This window comes from Xyrauchen texanus, chromosome 37 (genome assembly GCF_025860055.1).
Source record: "Xyrauchen texanus isolate HMW12.3.18 chromosome 37, RBS_HiC_50CHRs, whole genome shotgun sequence".
Taxonomy (NCBI): Eukaryota; Metazoa; Chordata; class Actinopteri; order Cypriniformes; family Catostomidae; genus Xyrauchen; species Xyrauchen texanus.
In genome coordinates this window covers 2,236,117-2,253,344 of record NC_068312.1, presented here as the reverse complement: position 1 = coordinate 2,253,344, position 17,228 = coordinate 2,236,117, and the positions used below count along the sequence as shown (strand labels likewise).

At 43.4% G+C, this 17,228-nt stretch overlaps 1 protein-coding gene across 1 annotated transcript in view; it reads right to left on the bottom strand.

Moving 5' to 3' along the window:
- Positions 1 to 5,829: 5,829 nt before the first annotated feature.
- The window catches only part of LOC127631246 (membrane-associated guanylate kinase, WW and PDZ domain-containing protein 1-like), a 76,356-nt gene continuing 64,957 nt past the window's right edge, over positions 5,830 to 17,228 (bottom strand). The window contains exons 19-22 of the mRNA XM_052109314.1: positions 14,029 to 14,071; positions 13,763 to 13,906; positions 13,468 to 13,606; positions 5,830 to 8,973 (exon numbers count right to left, since the gene is read on the bottom strand). Coding sequence (XP_051965274.1) covers positions 7,946 to 8,973; positions 13,468 to 13,606; positions 13,763 to 13,906; positions 14,029 to 14,071 — 1,354 coding nt within the window. The 3' untranslated portion in view covers positions 5,830 to 7,945. The remainder of the gene's footprint in view (positions 8,974 to 13,467; positions 13,607 to 13,762; positions 13,907 to 14,028; positions 14,072 to 17,228) is intronic.

Here is a 17,228-nt window from a genome sequence, read left to right as displayed (position 1 = left end):
GCCACACACATACAGAACATGCAAAGTATCAAATAAATCATCAAGCATGCAAAGCAAAAATACCAGCATTTTGGCTAAATCAAGTCTTTAAACCAAATTGCTTTTTGTTTTGTCCCAGAAGTTTCTCCTAAACGATAAAGCAAATGTTCGAATTCATCAACAACAACGCACAGGAGCTCATTCATCTGTTTCCATGACAACCACTCTTCCATGTGAGGTGTCTCTGGGTGTTTTCCAAACTGCATTTTTGTGCCCTTGAAGGGCACTTTAAGGAAGGGGATGCCACTCAAGGGTTGTTCCAAACAAAAGAAGGGTACATTCAAACTGTAATGTTATGCTCCCAACAAAATACCTATATCAAGAGCTCTGTCCCTCGTAGTGAGTAGGGCATAGGAATGATCACTTTCGATTGGAAATCACCCTCAGTCATCCCTAGTGGAATGTTTGTTCACAGATGTTGTCATGCTCTCAAGCAGCACAAACGATGTAAACCTCTTGAGTGTTGTTTGTGTCTTGTGCATTAATCATGGTCACATTCAGCACAATATGAAATCAAATCTGACTTAATGCACATTCCTGGTATTGTTGTAGATTGTAGATGACTGAACCTCTCCCTCCAACCACTTATAGAGATCACTTTTCACCATCCAATTCCCCATAGATGAAATCAAATCTCATCATATAATTCTTGTCAACAAATATCCTGTTTTACTCAGAAATACTGTACAATACAAGTAAAATGGGTTGCAAATGTTGTTTCATGTTGACTTAAACACTTTATGGGGCTGTGTAATATACATAATTTATATGGTATCAGCACAGAAAACTTCTAGGTTAGGAATGTAACCGCCATTACCCTGATGGAGGGAACGAGACGTTGTGTTGAAGAAGCGACACTAGGGGTCTCTCTTGAGAGCCTTTCGCATCTCTGATCTATGAGAAAAGGCCAGTGAGAAATTGGCAGACAGAATTTGCATGTCCTGCCTCCGGACATACAGGTATAAGGGAGGGAAATGCGTTTCATTCAGGATTTTTCTGAGGAGCCGACAATGAGGTTCGGCCGCAACAGTGGCTCGGTTCAGTGATGTGGCCGGGAGGACACAACGTCTCTTTCCCTCCATCAGGGAACGGAGGTTACATCCGTAACCTAGACGTTACCCGTCTGTTGCTCACTTCGACGTTGTGTCAAAGAAGCGACACTAGGGGTCCAATTTAAATCGCGCCATGCGCTGAGCCGTGTACGTGTACTGCTGACACAGGAGTGGACAGGTATTTTATGTACCAAAGCGACCAGCTGTGCCAGGCTGCACGTACCCTTCCACAATGCCCCATAAAATCATCAAAGCCTTCTGGTTCTTTACCCCCAACAGGGGGGAACAAGGGGACGTGCCAAGCATGGGAGCAGGCCGCGCCAGCCGTGCCTTTTCTCTCTCTATGTTTCTCCTTCTGGGGCCATCTTAATGCTATCATACGCATCAGGGAAGGCGATCTTTCCCAGTTTTCCTATTCTTTCAGGGGGGAAAGACCCTGCGGAGACCACACCTGCCCAGACTGGGGGAGGTAAAGAGTGGTGAAATACATCACATGGGCTTTTAGGTCACATGTGGAGAATGGCGCGGTGGTAGATCCTACCTGATTGGGAGGGAGGAGTTGCTACAAACACGGCGACCGGGGGTCCATGAGGACTGCCCAAGGGAGATGCGGGTCTGCTCGCAAGGGGACCGTACCGCGGAAAATACACACAGGGGGAAAAGTCCACATGGGAGCCCGTTCTGTGGAGCACCTATTCCAGTACAGGGTAAATTGAGTACCCGCATTGGTCTTAGTCGGCGAATTCCTCCGCTTAATTCGCGGACCAGAGGGCTAGGGAGGAGTCATCCAGGGAGCTGAGTTCATGGGATCTCCCTGGGTAAAGACACACGGCATTACCTCAGTGGAGGGAAAGGGCGCTATGTGCAAGCGGTCCACCTGGTCAGTTTGTCAGCGTGTACTGAGTTCTACTGGCTCAGACCTGAGAAAACACGGGATGAAACCGACTCAACCCTGAGATTGTAAATCTCACAAAGGTATCTGGTGTTGCCCAACCCGCTGCTCTGCATATGTCTGCTAGGGAGGTGCCCCTGGCCAGTGCCCATGAGGACGCAACACCTTGTTGAGTGTGCTCGGACCCACAAGGGGGGACACAGCTTAGGTGCGATAGGCCAACGTAATGGTATCCACTACCCAGTGGGAAAGCCTCTGTTTGGAGACAGCGTTCCCTTTCCGCTGTCCATCAAAGCAGACAAAGAGCAGCTCAGAATGTCTAAAGCTCTGCGTGCGATCCAAGTAGATACGCAAAGCACGTACCGGACACAGCAACGAAGGGACTGGGCCTGCCTCCTCCCGGGGTAGCACTTTCAGGTTCACTACCTGGTCACTGAAGGGAGTGGTAGGAAACTTGGTCACGTAGCCCGGTCGCAGCCTTAGGATCACTTGAGTGTCTGCCGGACCGAACTCCAGGCAGGTGTCGCTGACATAGAATGCTTGCAGGTCCGTGACCCTTTTGATGGAGGCGAGCGCGATCAGGAGGGTCGTCTTCAAGGAGAGGTCCCTGTGTCCGACTGATTCTAGCGGCTCGAAGGGGGGGTCTCTGAAGGCCCGAGAGGACCACTGAGAGATCCCAGGAGGGGAATAGCCTCGGCCGGGAGGGATTTAACCTCCGGGCACCTCTTAGGAACCTGATAATTAAGTCATGCTTACCCAAAGACTTGCCGTCTGCTGTGTTGTGGTGGGCCGCAATAGCAGCTACATAAAACATAGGGCCAGTGGTGGCTCAGTGGGCTCTGGGTTACTGACCAAAAGGTCAGGGGTTCAAGCCCCAGCACCATCAAGAAAACAACTGCATTTCATTGGCTCTGTACCTGTACTCTGCACAATGACAATGAAGTTGAAAAAAAAAAGGTGGAGGGGGACAGCCCTCCAACCTCTCCTGCAGGAATGAAAGCACTGACCTAACTGCACACCTCTGTGGGTCTTCAGTACGGGAAGAACACCAATTTGTGAACAAGCGCCACTTCAGGGCGTAAAGTTGCCTGGTAGAAGGGGCTCTGGCTTGGTTGATCGTGTCTAGATCAGCTAGATCTTCCACATCCCGTCCAGGGGCCAGACGTGGAGGTTCCAGAGGTATGGGTGCGGATGCCAGAGCGTGCCCCGTCCCTGAGAAAGAAGGTCCTTCCTCAGGGGAATTTGCCAGGGAGGGGCTGTCGCGAGGAGTACAAGATCCGAGAACCAGGTCTGAGTGGGCCAATAGGGAGCCACTAGAATGACTTGTTCCATGTCTTCCCTGACCTTGCACAGCACCTGTGCAAGCAGGCTCACTGGGGGAAATGCGTACTTGCGCAACCCCGTGGGTCAGCTGCCTCTGTTCGGGCATACCAGAGCAGGCAGTGGGTGGTCTCTTGGGAGGCGAGCAGGTCTACCTGGAGCTGTGAGCGGTGCGCAGACCCAAGGAACTAATCATCCAGCCGTGAAGGCTGTGGGGAGGATGGAGGGTTCCAGTCCAGCCCCACACTGACTGTGGCCCGGGCAAGCATGTCGGACTTCTGGGTGTCAGCCTCAGACTGGGCGTGCTGGCCCGAAGGTGGCAGCCCAGTCGAGTCATCCGCATCAGATGTCTGACCACTCTCCGATGCAGCAGCAAGGTCATCTGGCTCAGGGGGCTTAAGAGAATAGGCAGGCTGGCTGTGAGGCGAGCCGCTGTTGCCTCGAGCCTGGACGGAAGTCAATGAGCGTGTCGGGGGCGGGTGGTTCGTGGGACGTACCCTGCGAAACCGAGCCCACTGCCATCCCTAAATCGCCTCCATCGCCAGACGGTCATCCTCAATCCCGTGGGAAGAAGGAGTGATGCAGGGGTGGCTGGAGTGGCGTTCCTTCTGAGGAAGGAAAGCCGAGACCACAACGTTGCCATGGTCATGTTCTCGCAGTGAGAACATGAGCCATCCACAAACGCTGCCTCGGTGTGATCGCTGCCCAGACACACAAGACAGTGCCTGTGGCCGTCAGGAGCAGAGAGCACTCTACTGCATACAGGAACTACACGGGGCAGAAGGGAATCTTTATAAAGATGCGTCTTGAAAAGGAAGTTCAACGCCAGCTGTGTATATGCTCTTTTAGAGAAAATAACTCTTTTAGAGAAATAACTCTTTTACTGCGCTGTCGAAGTGCCCAGGGGCAAAACTGCACTGCTGTGCAGAGAAGGAGAAAGCTGCTGATATGCGCCGTAGATCCAACAGCAATCGCACTCAGAGATGGGAGGAACAGCGTGTGACTCGCAGCTTGCTGCATACACAACCAGTCGACTACGAAGAAAATTTCAGAATGAAACAGACGCATTTCCCTTCGTTTATACCCGTATGTCCGGGGGCGGGACATGAAAATTCTGTCAGCCAATTTCTCATTGGCCTTTTCTTATAGATCAGAGAAGCAAAAGGCTCTCAAGAGAGACACCTAGTGTCGCTTCTTCGACACAACGAAGAAGTGAGCGACAGACGGAGAACATGAATCTTCTCGCACAAAATTAATTCTTACATTTCTGCAGCTCAATTGTTGGAGCGTTGCACTAGTAATGACACAGGGTCAGCAGCAGGTCATGGCTTTGATTGCTTGACACACACTGATAAAATGTATACCTTAAAGGAATAGTTCTCACAAAAATGAAAATTATCTCATCATTCACTCACCCACATGCCATCCCAGATGTGTATATCTTTCATTCTATTTATTCCTCTAAAAATCTAAAGATTTTTAAAAGAATATTTCAGCTCTGTTGTTCCATACAATGTACAAAGTGAATGGTGACCAGAACTTTGAAGAACCAAAAGGCATTATGAAAGTAATCCATAAGACTCCATGTCTTCTGAAGTGATATGATAGGTGTGGGTAAGAAACAGATCAATATTTAAGTTTTTTTGTTACTCTCATTCTCCACCTTTGACCAACCAGTAGGTGGCTGAATGTGAAAGTCACTTAAACACCAGAATGTGGAAGTAAAAGTGTATATTTACTTAAATATTGATCTGTTTCTCACCCACACCTATCATATCAACTCTGAAGATGTTGATTAAACCACTGGAGTTTTATGGATTACTTCTATACTGCCTTTTGGGCATTCAAAGTTCTGGTTACCATTCAATTACATTGTATGGACCTACTGAGTTGAAATATTCATTTGTGTTCAGCAGAAGAAAGAAAGTCACACACATCTGGGATGTGCTAAACCATGTTACACCATTCCCCCACCACTGATTACCTAAACACTAAACAAACATGAACGGGGCAGAGAATGTGTAGATTACTACAGGCACAGATTCATTGCTTGGTTCTTTGCCTGTTTATTATGTATAGTTTTGAAATTATTTTTATTCTACTGTGTAATTTCTTAATGAAACTGTACAACACCATGAAAACAAAATTGTGAATTTGTATGGAAAACTTTATTTGATAATAAAAATAGCATTCACAGACTTCTTTTTTGATAGCTACATATACATTGTGATCCATCCAAACCAGGAAAAAAAGCTGTACTGGGTAAGTCCACGTCTACTTTAACTTATAGACTAATGTTATGTATATCTTCATGAGTTAAATAAAGCTATAGACAATGCAGAATGTTTATATATATGCATAGTTTCATAAAATAAAAAAAAAACGTTGGCCCGTACACATGTACTGCTTTTATCAACACAGAAAAAAAGCATTTAAAGTCCAGATAACATTGCAGAGAGACCACAGACAGTATACAAGAGCTTTAGAATAAAAAGGCAGGCTATACATTACAACAGACCCCCCCAAAATTACATCCAATCAGTGTCAAATTTCAATTCCCATCCATCCTGAAAAAAACCCAAACATCTTTACACATGCTTGATTTTCTGAGTACAAATGACACGTTATCCACGGTCCCTGTGTGCAGAGTATAAACATGTTAGCATCTTCCTCTAGGTGGACATCTTTCATAAATTCTCTTTTGTACAAAGGCAATGTTATCCTTACTACACAGGTTAGAAGTACATACAGTAGTAAAAGTCTGTACAAAAGATCGTGGTGTATTCGTTCCTCATTTTGATACAGTACTTTTAAGATGACAGTTAAGGAATCCCCAGTTCTTTTAACCGTTTGAGAGTTTAAAGAGTGTCAAAATTGATCATTCGTATACGTATAGCTTTACCTCCGTCGCTTTCAATCGCGAGACAGAAAACACGGTACGGCTCAGTGTGGCAGATTGCGGCAGGTGACATTTTTGCGAAGCTGTCTTGCAGAAAGGGTATGCTGCTTGGACATCCCACATCATTAACACATTTCCAGAGATGATTATCTCAATCAGGCCTGCCTTTGGTTCTACACTTCATAGACGTAAAAGTGTCCATTTTGGTGCGAAAACCAACATTTGAAAGCATCCATGGTGAAAAAATACTCAAACAGCCACAAAAAATAGCATGTACTAAAATTAAACAGTACGCTCGCTTTTGAAATACTGTATTTCAGCGATAGGGTTGAATATCATCAATGATTTTGATTCGATAGACAAATTTGCAATTCAAATCAGATTTTGATTCAATTTAATTCAACAGGTCTGTATTAATTAGTTCATTGTTCCTTCTTGCCAATGTGATTTTCATTAAAAAATGGGCAGAAGCACACTAAATGCAAGTATGCAACACAGTCTTGAATGCTAGGCTGGCGCATTGCCAGTGTGGAGTCCTGTTGTAGATATTTAACAGACAGTTACAAACCTCAGTACTCAAGGGGGCGATAAGGTCACCTTCAAATCTGAGCAGTTAATCCAGATTAATCTGGTATCTTGGTATGATTCAGGTTGCTAGCTGTAAACTTGTTGCCAGTTTAACTAACTTTAACTAAATTGCTCAGCAAGATTCTATTTAAAACTATAATTCTGTTCTGACATTTTTTGACCAGAAAGAGACCAAACTGACCACAGAAGAAGATAGTTTCCACTATAGTGCCCCTTAAGACAGTGGCATGCTGAGAATGCCACATATACTTGCATTGTGTTATAAATTGCGGTCTGACACATCAAATTGCAATAATGCATAAAATTGATCTTGCGTAGCTAGAAGTGCTAGCATTCATGTACTAGTGTTAAGTATATTTTTGGGCCTAAAATATATACTCGTGTGTGAGCGTTGGTGTGTCAGGATCCGCCACTGAATCATGCTACAAATAATCTAAACTTTTTGCGCATCCACTAAAAAAGGCAATTTGTTAAAGATTGATCACTGGATTGTAAGTATATTTAGATCTAGTATATTTTTACCCGACTCTATTTAATGATCAGATGTTTGTTTAGCTAATCCTGCATTATAACCAGCATTAATGCTAAAGTTGGGTCAAGTTCACTCAGCTGTGCACAAGTCTAAATTATAATATAGCAAACCCCCAAAATAAAAGGTATTTGTGCCACAAAGATATTATCCTCCCGCTTTGTCATTTTTGCTGTTGCCCGGCTTCGTGCCGCAGTCCAGTGCAGTGTGAAGACAAATGCTGTCAGATATCATACAGTAGACTAAGAACAAATGATACGTTTTCATCTGCACATCCCATCAAGTTATGTTTACATTTTTTCAAAATAAATATACAGCTTAAATATATTACTTCATTAAACAGTAGCATCGCAGTTTGAGTTCAGATTTTGCAACACATAAATTTGTCCATAAAATGTACAAAGATACAAACGATGAATGCCTGTGCTCTGCTCTTCAACAATTGGAATAGTAGTTCTGGTGCATTTGAGGAATGTAAAATTGGGGAACAAAACAAGATAGCCTTTAATAAAAAAGCTTCTTCAACAAAACACGGATCTCACTCTTGACAGCATAAAAATCAAGGAACAAATGAAAACTAGAGAGAGGGTTCTTCAGCTATGGTGAAGTTCATCCCTGTGGAGTGCTCAGATGCTGAGGTCCGCATGGTTCTCTTTGTAAAGCCGTCTCTTAGACTGAGGGTTCTGGGCAAGGCCTTGGCCCAAATTAGTCCCGTTTGCGCTGCTGGCTTTCAATGCATTGTAATAATCCTTAAGTTGTGGAGTCGCACCCTCTTCCAGGTAACTTCCATCACTGCTGCTTTCCGATTTCCTGTGAAAGTGTCTTTCCAAGCTTCCGTTGGTGAAATATCCCGGTCTTGCGGCCTGACTGGAAGGAGAGCTGTCGTGCAAGAGGTTCCTGTTTTTTAAACCGTGCTTGGGCGTGCGTCCTAGAACAAGTGCCTGGGGTTTGAGGGATCTCTCGGGAGTGGACGTAAAGTAACCCTCTTTCCTGAAGCTATTGCTGGGCGTTTGGGGGTCCTGTTGAGGTTGGAAGTGCCTTTCTGGAGTGGACATTTGCCAAAGCAAGTCCTGGGAAGAGGCTTGCGAGCTTCGTTCCGGTGATTGATCTTTATATGACCGCTGTGTCCGGCGGTCCATGGACTTGGCCCTACGGCGTTCTGGAGAGGTGTTGCGCTTACGGGTGGTGGAGCGATCCAAGGATCCGCTGCGCACCTGAGACCCAGTGCTGCTACGCGACTCGGCATGTTTGCTGCCTCGCCCCGCTAGATCCTGACTGGATGCTTTCCTCCCGAATCCACCCTCCTTCCTCAATGTTTTGAAGAGCTTAGCGATGCCACTCTCAGATTCAGACTTCTTGACCTTGCGACGGGAGTTGGTTTTGCTGTCAGGGGAAGGGGAGGGTCTGGGATTGTTGTTCCAGGTGTGATTGAGTTGAGCGCTGGAGTAAAGGTCCATGTTGTCATCCTTGCCTCGGTTTCTTGCTCGCTCAGGCTCTCTGCCTTTCCGCTGGTGCTCCGTGGTTTGGGGTGGTGTGTGAAATTCTGATGTATAGTTGGACTCGGATGGACAATGAAACGGGCCACTCAGTAGGGTTCTCACTTCCGAATAATTTTGTGGCCCGGGTGAGGGAGGGTAGCTGTCATTGGGCCCGTCTGAAAATGAATGACGAAAGGCATTACGTTAGACCCCAAAAAATAAAAAACATTAATAAACCCCAAAGTATACTTCAGTTTTGATGGATATGCTTAGCGTCTACATACAGTCTAGCTCACACCTTTCAAAATATACTTAATTTGACTGTGCAAGCATACACAGGCAGTTGCTGCATGCGTGCTATGGCTGCTAAAAGAACCAGCACTATTTCTCTTCAGGAGTTTAGACCTATAAAGATATCTTTAAGGTCCTTCAGACTTCAGTGACATAAAGGCAGATATCTCCTGACCTGCTCAAACACACGCTCTTGACATGCACATCAACTGTGTTTGTTTTTACCTTCGTATCTTATTGTTTAGCGGTGATTACATCATCTTTTACGCTTCTTCATGACAGCAACAGCTCAACGGTCAGTGTTGCCACCTTGTGGACTCTATAATTAATGCAAATAATTCCAGGCACGTACTGCCCCTTCAAAGCACAGTTACAAAAATCAGGCCACACACCTTCAGTGCTAGAGCACTCTGCTGATGATTACATTTGCATCATATGTCTGTTATGCAGACACCTAGCATCTGACCGAAGTATATTTTGGGCTTAATGATAATGTCTTAACATTAGACTACAAAAAATACGGGCCACTTATTGATACAAAACATGAAAATGTTACAAACATCTACAAACATATGAATATTAACAAGCGAACAAGTATTTGGGCTATTTAATTTGAATTTAAAGGTAAAGTGTGTCATTTTGAAATACTTTCTCCTATCCAATCTTAATGTGCAGAGGCAACTATATGTAAGCCATTGTTTGTTGATTTCTATGAACACTGAAGCACTTTGAAAACATTGCTGTTTTGTTTTTATGTGTCACATTTCTCAGGCTTCAGAAGTCTGTGAAGTATGTGAGGATGTGTATTTATCTACCTCTTGGAGGCTACGAAACTACGACTTTAGTTTAGAAAGAACCTACATGTATTTCCTCATTGTAAACCATAGATGACCTTTAATGTTTTTATTAACATCAACAAACATTATTAACTTATTTAATTCTTAAAAGATTATAAAAAATCAGCGCTGCTCATTTCCACTTTTGCAATCTGCTGCTCAAAAGAACCTGGAAACACGGTTAATAGTGTGAATTTGGGGAGGGATATTTCTTTTTACCTGACCAATAGCTGATGAGGGTAAATGGTCTGCACTTTTATAGCGCTTTTTTTATATTTTTACCTCAGAGGTTACCAAAGCGCTTTACACTAAGTCCCAATCACCCATCCAGGCACACACACTCATACACCAATGGCAGCAGATCTGTCATGCAAGACGCCCAAGTCTTGCCCAAGGACACTTCGGCATGTGGAGTCGTGTGGGCCGGGAATCGAACCGCCAACCCTGTGATTGGCAGCCGACCCGCTCTACCACCTGAGCCACAGCCGCCCTGTGGGAGGGGAGAGGGGAGTGTTTTGCAATTCTATTTGGTACTAGTGGCACAGAAATGACAAAGTTCACATTTAATATAGAATGAAATACATCTATTGATGCATAAAACTAAAATCATACAGCATTACATAATGATATAGTAATTCACTTTTGCACCCATTACTAAAGGATAAATTGTATTTGGCAGCACTCTGTATAATGTTGATATTTGTTGGTCACACAATTATCACGATTGGTTGCTGTGACCTTTTAACACAACAGTGTCAATAAAGGTTTGCAAACAATTCATACAGTGTAGGCATGGGTGCAGAGCAAATCTTAAACATATGCTTACATTCAAACTTCCAAGAGGACTTTCAACCATGTTGGAATTAAAAAAAAATATGTCTGAAAGTTTTTGTTTTCCTTTATTAAACTGGACACAATTGTCCTGTTCTGATCTGTTCAGCCTTTCTCTGACCTCATGATGCTATAACCTGAACATATGGATTAATAACAGTTTATAGATTAATGCTTATTTAAGATATAAAGCTAATCTAAACATTATTAAAGTTATGTCTTTATGTCACAAGCACACAAATCACACTCAGCTGCAGACATACAGTACATCGAGTCTGATTTGTGTTAAACATGACATATTAAAGAATTTCATTATTGTGCTTATGTTCATCAGGTGAATTGCAGGAAAACCATCACGTCACATTTCACCCCAAAATCATATATCATATGCTGTATATATATATATATATATATACACACACAGAATATTTCACATAAAGAAAAAGAAGCCTATTTTAGTCCATTAGAGCGTATATGGACCCTATTTTAAGAGCGCTGTACCTTAAGAACAGTGCTATGCCATACATCATACCCGCATCAGTGGCCATTGCCATGAAGTTTTGATATTTTCATGCAAGCATATGCTTAGTCCTAGGCATTAGTGGGTTGGACAACAGTGTTCGCAAAGCGCTAGAGGGCTGAGTCAAATACAATTTAATTCTTCTCCGGTTATTGCACAATCTGCGTCCTATTATTTAGTCCATTTCCTGACAAGCAAAATTGATATAAACGAAGACAGCCTATTCGTAAGAATTTACTAGTGGACAGTATGCAATTAATAAGAAGAATAGAAATATGGACTTATGTTCTTTTGTGCATTAACTGCAGCCTTGTTGAATGTCAGGTATATCTCTATGACAGTGACTCGCTCCTTTTATACACATGGAAAATGTGATGCTTGCCAGGAATAATTGAATATGGTCTCCATTAAATTATCAAGAATATAAGTAATGTAACACAAATCATGTTAAGTATTAAAAGAGATCGATAGCGCTTTGATATCATCTACTGGTGGAATCTCCAAACTGCAAATGCAGGAACTGTTATAGACTTTGTGCTGAGATTAGACCTGATTCTCAAACATCTTAGCACAATTAACTATTTCTCAGGAAAATAGCAAATTGCAATTTGCATCACTTCATTAACATGCAATATGCCCACAGTTTGCGTGCATACACTCACAGATAGCGCAAACACTCCCACCCACGTCAACTTGCTCATTGCGCTGGCACGAAAACTTTGCTTTGAATTAGTGTTCTCGTGAAACTTGTGTCGTTGTACATAGCACTGGCTGCACCTAATGCACCTATTAAAAAATTATATCTCATCGTAATATACAGAGTCAACTATAAGTCGATTCTCATGACTATAACACAGTACTTGTTTATATATTACATATAATTAATATAATGCAATTTTTTTACTTAAGGTCAGAACAACAAATACTACATATATATATATTATACATTATTACAGTAATGAGTGTAAAGTGCTTAATTGTCATGAAAATAAGGTTGTAATGCAAAAAAAAAAAAACTTTTAAGTAAATATAAGTCTTTAATTTATTCTTTTATATTTTGGGATGAAATATTACCTAGACTCATTCTTGACAGTTTTCATGATATTCACTCATCCATGTTATTAACAGTCATTAACAGCAGTAATAACTATAACAGCAGAAATGCATTAACAGTTTCAGTCTACGTCCATCACACATGCATCACAGCATTCCAGCAACATCAGCCATCAGCCATATGAAATTATTGAGCATGAAGTCAGAGGTCAGCGGGAGAATGGATTCACTGGGGTGAGATGAAAGCGTGGTATAAATATGGTACAACAGCACAGGGTGACGTTCAGCCAGTGAGGGTACAGCATACGAGCCTATACAGGGCTTATATTGTGAAACAGGGTGATGGGGAGGTGACACACACAGATTGTGCTCTACAAACCGTGGCTTGGTTTTGACCCATAAGGTAGAAGCAAGGATCACCCAGCTTATCATTCCTCAGACTGGCTGAGAGATGGGGGCCCATCATCGCTGAAGAGGCCACCCGAGAATCAGCAAGAGAGAGAAACAGACATAAAAAAAGAGAAAGACCGATGTGTAACAGACAAAATAAATATTTTTTTATCTGTAGAGTTTCGCTGACTGAAGACTTCACATGAGCTAGAAGATCTGACTCTCTAGATGAAAAGAGCAAACTTCAGTAAAAATAGAGCCTAAATGATTTGTGAGGAGTAATGATAACAAAAAGCAAAGTCATAAAAGCAAAGCAAAACAAAAATCAAACGAAGGAAAACAAAAATCGAACGAAGGAAAACAAAAAAGCAAAACAAAAATCAAACGAAGGAAAAAAAAATCAAACGAAGGAAAACAAAAAAGCAAAACAAAAATCAAATGAAGGAAAACAAAAATCAAACGAAGCCAAACAAAAATCAAACGAAGGAAAACAAAAAAGCAAAACAAAAATCAAACGAAGGAAAAACAAATAAAACGAAGGAAAACAAAAATCAAACGAAGGAAAACAAAAAAGCAAAACAAAAATCAAACGAAGGAAAACAAAAATCAAACTAAGGAAAACAAAAAAGCAAAACAAAAATCAAACAAAGGAAAACAAAAAAGCTAGTAAAAACAAAACAAAAAGCAAAGCATAAAAAACAAAACAAAACAAAACAAAAACATCACTCTCTCTGTTGTTTGATACCTACCATACTCTGGGACAGATCCATCTCCTCTCTTCAGCACCAGACGAGCTTGTCTGCCTCCGTTCTTGATCAGCTCAATGGCACGAGAATGCTTCATATTTTTGGTGCTCTCACCATTGATCTCCAAAATTTCATCACCAACCTGAAAACAAGGTGGACACCCCAATTAACACACACTAGGCACATTACACAACATAGATATCCTATTAAAATTGAGCTTGTTACAGATAATTATGTTGTCAGAAACAATAAGATGTGGTGGTGTAGAGAATTAAAGTGTGTCAGAATGTGGTCTTACCCTCATCTTGCCGTTTCTGGTGGCGGCTCCATCCTCAGCCAGTCTGAGCACATAAAGATCCATGTTGTACTCCTTCCCTCCTCTCAAACTGAAGCCGAAACCTTTACTGTCTCTCTCCAGATCCACAGAGTAAAACTCAGCTTCCTAACAAAGCACACAAACACAAACAAATACATCAAATCAAATTACAAGCCACAAACCACAACAACCATAACAACAGTTGCATCCTATTTCAACTCTTAAAGTTCAGATGTACAAGTTCTGACCTGATTGAATGTTGCTGGTTGGATTTGTTTCGGTTTGTTGTTCCTGTTTGGAAATAAGAATGGATGAATACAAAGTGGCAAATAATGCAATAATTGTTATTTGTGTTTTCAGAGCATCTTTAGTCAATTTAAGGATGCTGTGTCAAGTTAAACATATTTTGAAGCATTGTTTTATTTTTCATATAATTAATTGTGCTAAATTAACATGTTATTTGACAGCCGTACTAATTACTGTACATCTATAGAAATATTCTGACAAAGAATGTTTTTTTTTTTGTAATTATAATCTTTTTACAATCAAAATCTCAGAACAAAAATGTAATAGCTTGTTCCTCCTCTCAACTGACTTTCCTTTCTCAGCTGGTGCCATCAAGCCCTCTTTTAAACACTCCCCTCCAATCACCTGCCATATTGAAACAACTTTATTTATATGTATTTTTTACCATTCAATCAACTTTCCATGGATTAAATCAAGCCCTGGCATATACTGTTTCTAGATGAGTATCAACTGTGAATTCTGGCATGTTAATAATACCTAGAACATCAAAATCCACAAAAGGAGGTAGATCATTTCCCTATTTGGCTCCTAAACTATAGAATAGCCTTCCTTTCATTGTATGTGATGCAGATACACTCTCTCAGTTTAAGTCTAGACTAAAGACTCATCTATTCAACCAGACATACACCTCATTTATCCTTTAACTCACAATTAGGCTGCTTTAGTTGGGTCTGCCGGAACCAGAAACACTTTTATTATTCTGTAACCCTGCAATAAATTGAATGGCATCAATGCTTATATTATTCTATTTGTTTCCCCTGTCTCAACCTCGGGAGACATATTCTGAAGTTACCAGAACCAGCCAGATCCAGCTCCTGTCCTGCCTGTTGTCCGACTCCCACTGCTACATGTCTACTAACTGCAGCCTGTGCCAGCCAGATATCACATCAATCTACTGCAATGGCCTTCACAGAGGATGAACTGATGCCAGCACCAACCATTAGACATGGGATACTTAATTGGACACTGCCTGAACCTTGGATTTAGGATAGATCTCACCGAAATGAGCTGCCAGTCAAACAGCGATGCACCTCACCGATCTCTGCTGCATCACCTCGGTCTAATGATGGACTACACTCTTATAATGGAATACATAAACCATCAATTAATTGACAACAAAACCCTTCATCAGTCAATTAACAAGGACAATTACATCTATGGTGAAAACCTGGCCAGCAGGAGCCATCTCTGCTCTTCAGGACTGTTTTGAGTGTACTGACTGGCACATGTTCAGGGAGGCTGCAACATATGGCGATTCTACCAACTTGGAGGAATACACAGCATCAGTGACCAGCTACATCAGCAAGTGCATTGATGATGTCACTTTCTCCAAGACCATCACCACACGCTCCAACCAGAAGCCGTGGATGACTGCGGAGGTGCGCACGCTGCTGAGGTCCCGAGACTCCGCCTTCAGAGCAGGCGATAAGGCAGCCCTAAGAATAGCTAGGGCCAAACTGTCACGGGCAATCAGAGAGGCAAAGCGCCACACGCCCAGAGAATCCACAGTCACTTCCAGGACAGCGGTGACACGCGGCGCATGTGGCAGGGCATCCAGGCCATCACCAACTACAGGACAACATCAGTTGCCTGTGACAAAGATGCCTCCCTTCCAGATGCGCTGAACGACTTCTACGCTCGGTTTGAAGTGCAGAACGACGTGATGGCGAGGAAGTCCACCCCTCCTCCCAACGACCAGGTGCTCTGTCTTACCACGGCAGATGTGAGGAAAACTCTACGTAGAGTCAACCCACGGAAGGCTGCTGGACCAGACAACATTCCTGGCAGAGTGCTCAGAGGATGTGCAGACCAGCTAGCAGATGTTCTTACCGACATCTTCAACATCTCTCTGAGCAGCGCCGTTGTTCCAACGTGCTTCAAGGCCACCACCATCATCCCCATGCCAAAGAAGTCTTCAGTGTCCTGCCTCAACGACTACCGTCCCGTCGCGACTTACACCCATCATCATGAAGTGCTTCGAGAGGCTCGTCATGAGGCAGATTAAGACCCAGCTGCCCCCTCACTAGACCCACTGCAGTTTGCGTATCGTTCAAACCGTTCAACGGACGATGCCATCACCACAACCCTCCATCTGGCCCTCACCCACCTAGACAATAAGGACTCATACGTTCGAATGCTGTTCATAGATTCCAGCTCAGCATTCAACACAATCATTCCCCAGCACCTGATTGGAAAGCTGAACCTGCTGGGCCTGGACACCTCCCTCTGCAACTGGATCCTGGACTTCCTGACTGGGAGACCTCAGTCAGTCCGGATCGGGAACAGCATCTCCACCACCACCACACTGAGCACTGGGGCCCCCAGGGCTGTGTGCTCAGTCCACTGCTGTTCACTCTGCTGACTCATGACTGTGCAGCAATGCACAGCTCGAATCACATCATCAAGTTCGCCGATGACACGACCGTGGTGGGTCTCATCAGCAAGAACAACGAGTCAGCATACAGAGAGGAGGTGCAGCGGCTGACGAACTGGTGTAGAGCCAACAACCTGTCCCTGAATGTCGACAAAACAAAAGAGATGGTTGTTGACTTTAGGAGAGCACAAGGTGAACACACTCCGCTGAACATCGACGGCTCCTCTGTGGAGATCGTCAAGAGCACCAAATTCCTTGGTGTTCACCTGGCGGAGAACCTCACCTGGTCCCTCAACACCAGCTCTATCACCAAGAAAGCTCAGCAGCGTCTCTACTTTCTTCGAAGGCTGAGGAAAGCACATCTCCCAACCCCCATCCTCACTACATTCTATAGAGGGACTATTGAGAGCATCCTGAGCAGCTGCATCACTGCCTGGTTTGGGACTTGCACCGTTTCGGACCGCAAAGCCCTGCAGAGGATAGTGAGGACAGCTGAGAAGATCATTGGGGTCTCTCTTCCCTCCATCAAAGACATTTACAAAAAACACTGTATCCACAAAGCAACCAGCATTGTGGACGACCCCACACACCCCTCACACAAACTCTTTACCCTCCTCCCGTCTGGCAAGAGGTACCGAAGCATTCGGGCCCTCACAGCCAGACTGTGTAACAGCTTCTTCCCCAAGCCATCAGACTCCTCAATACTCAGAGACTGGTTTGACACACACGTGTCCTGAGTTGCACTTTAATTACTGTCACTTTATAACT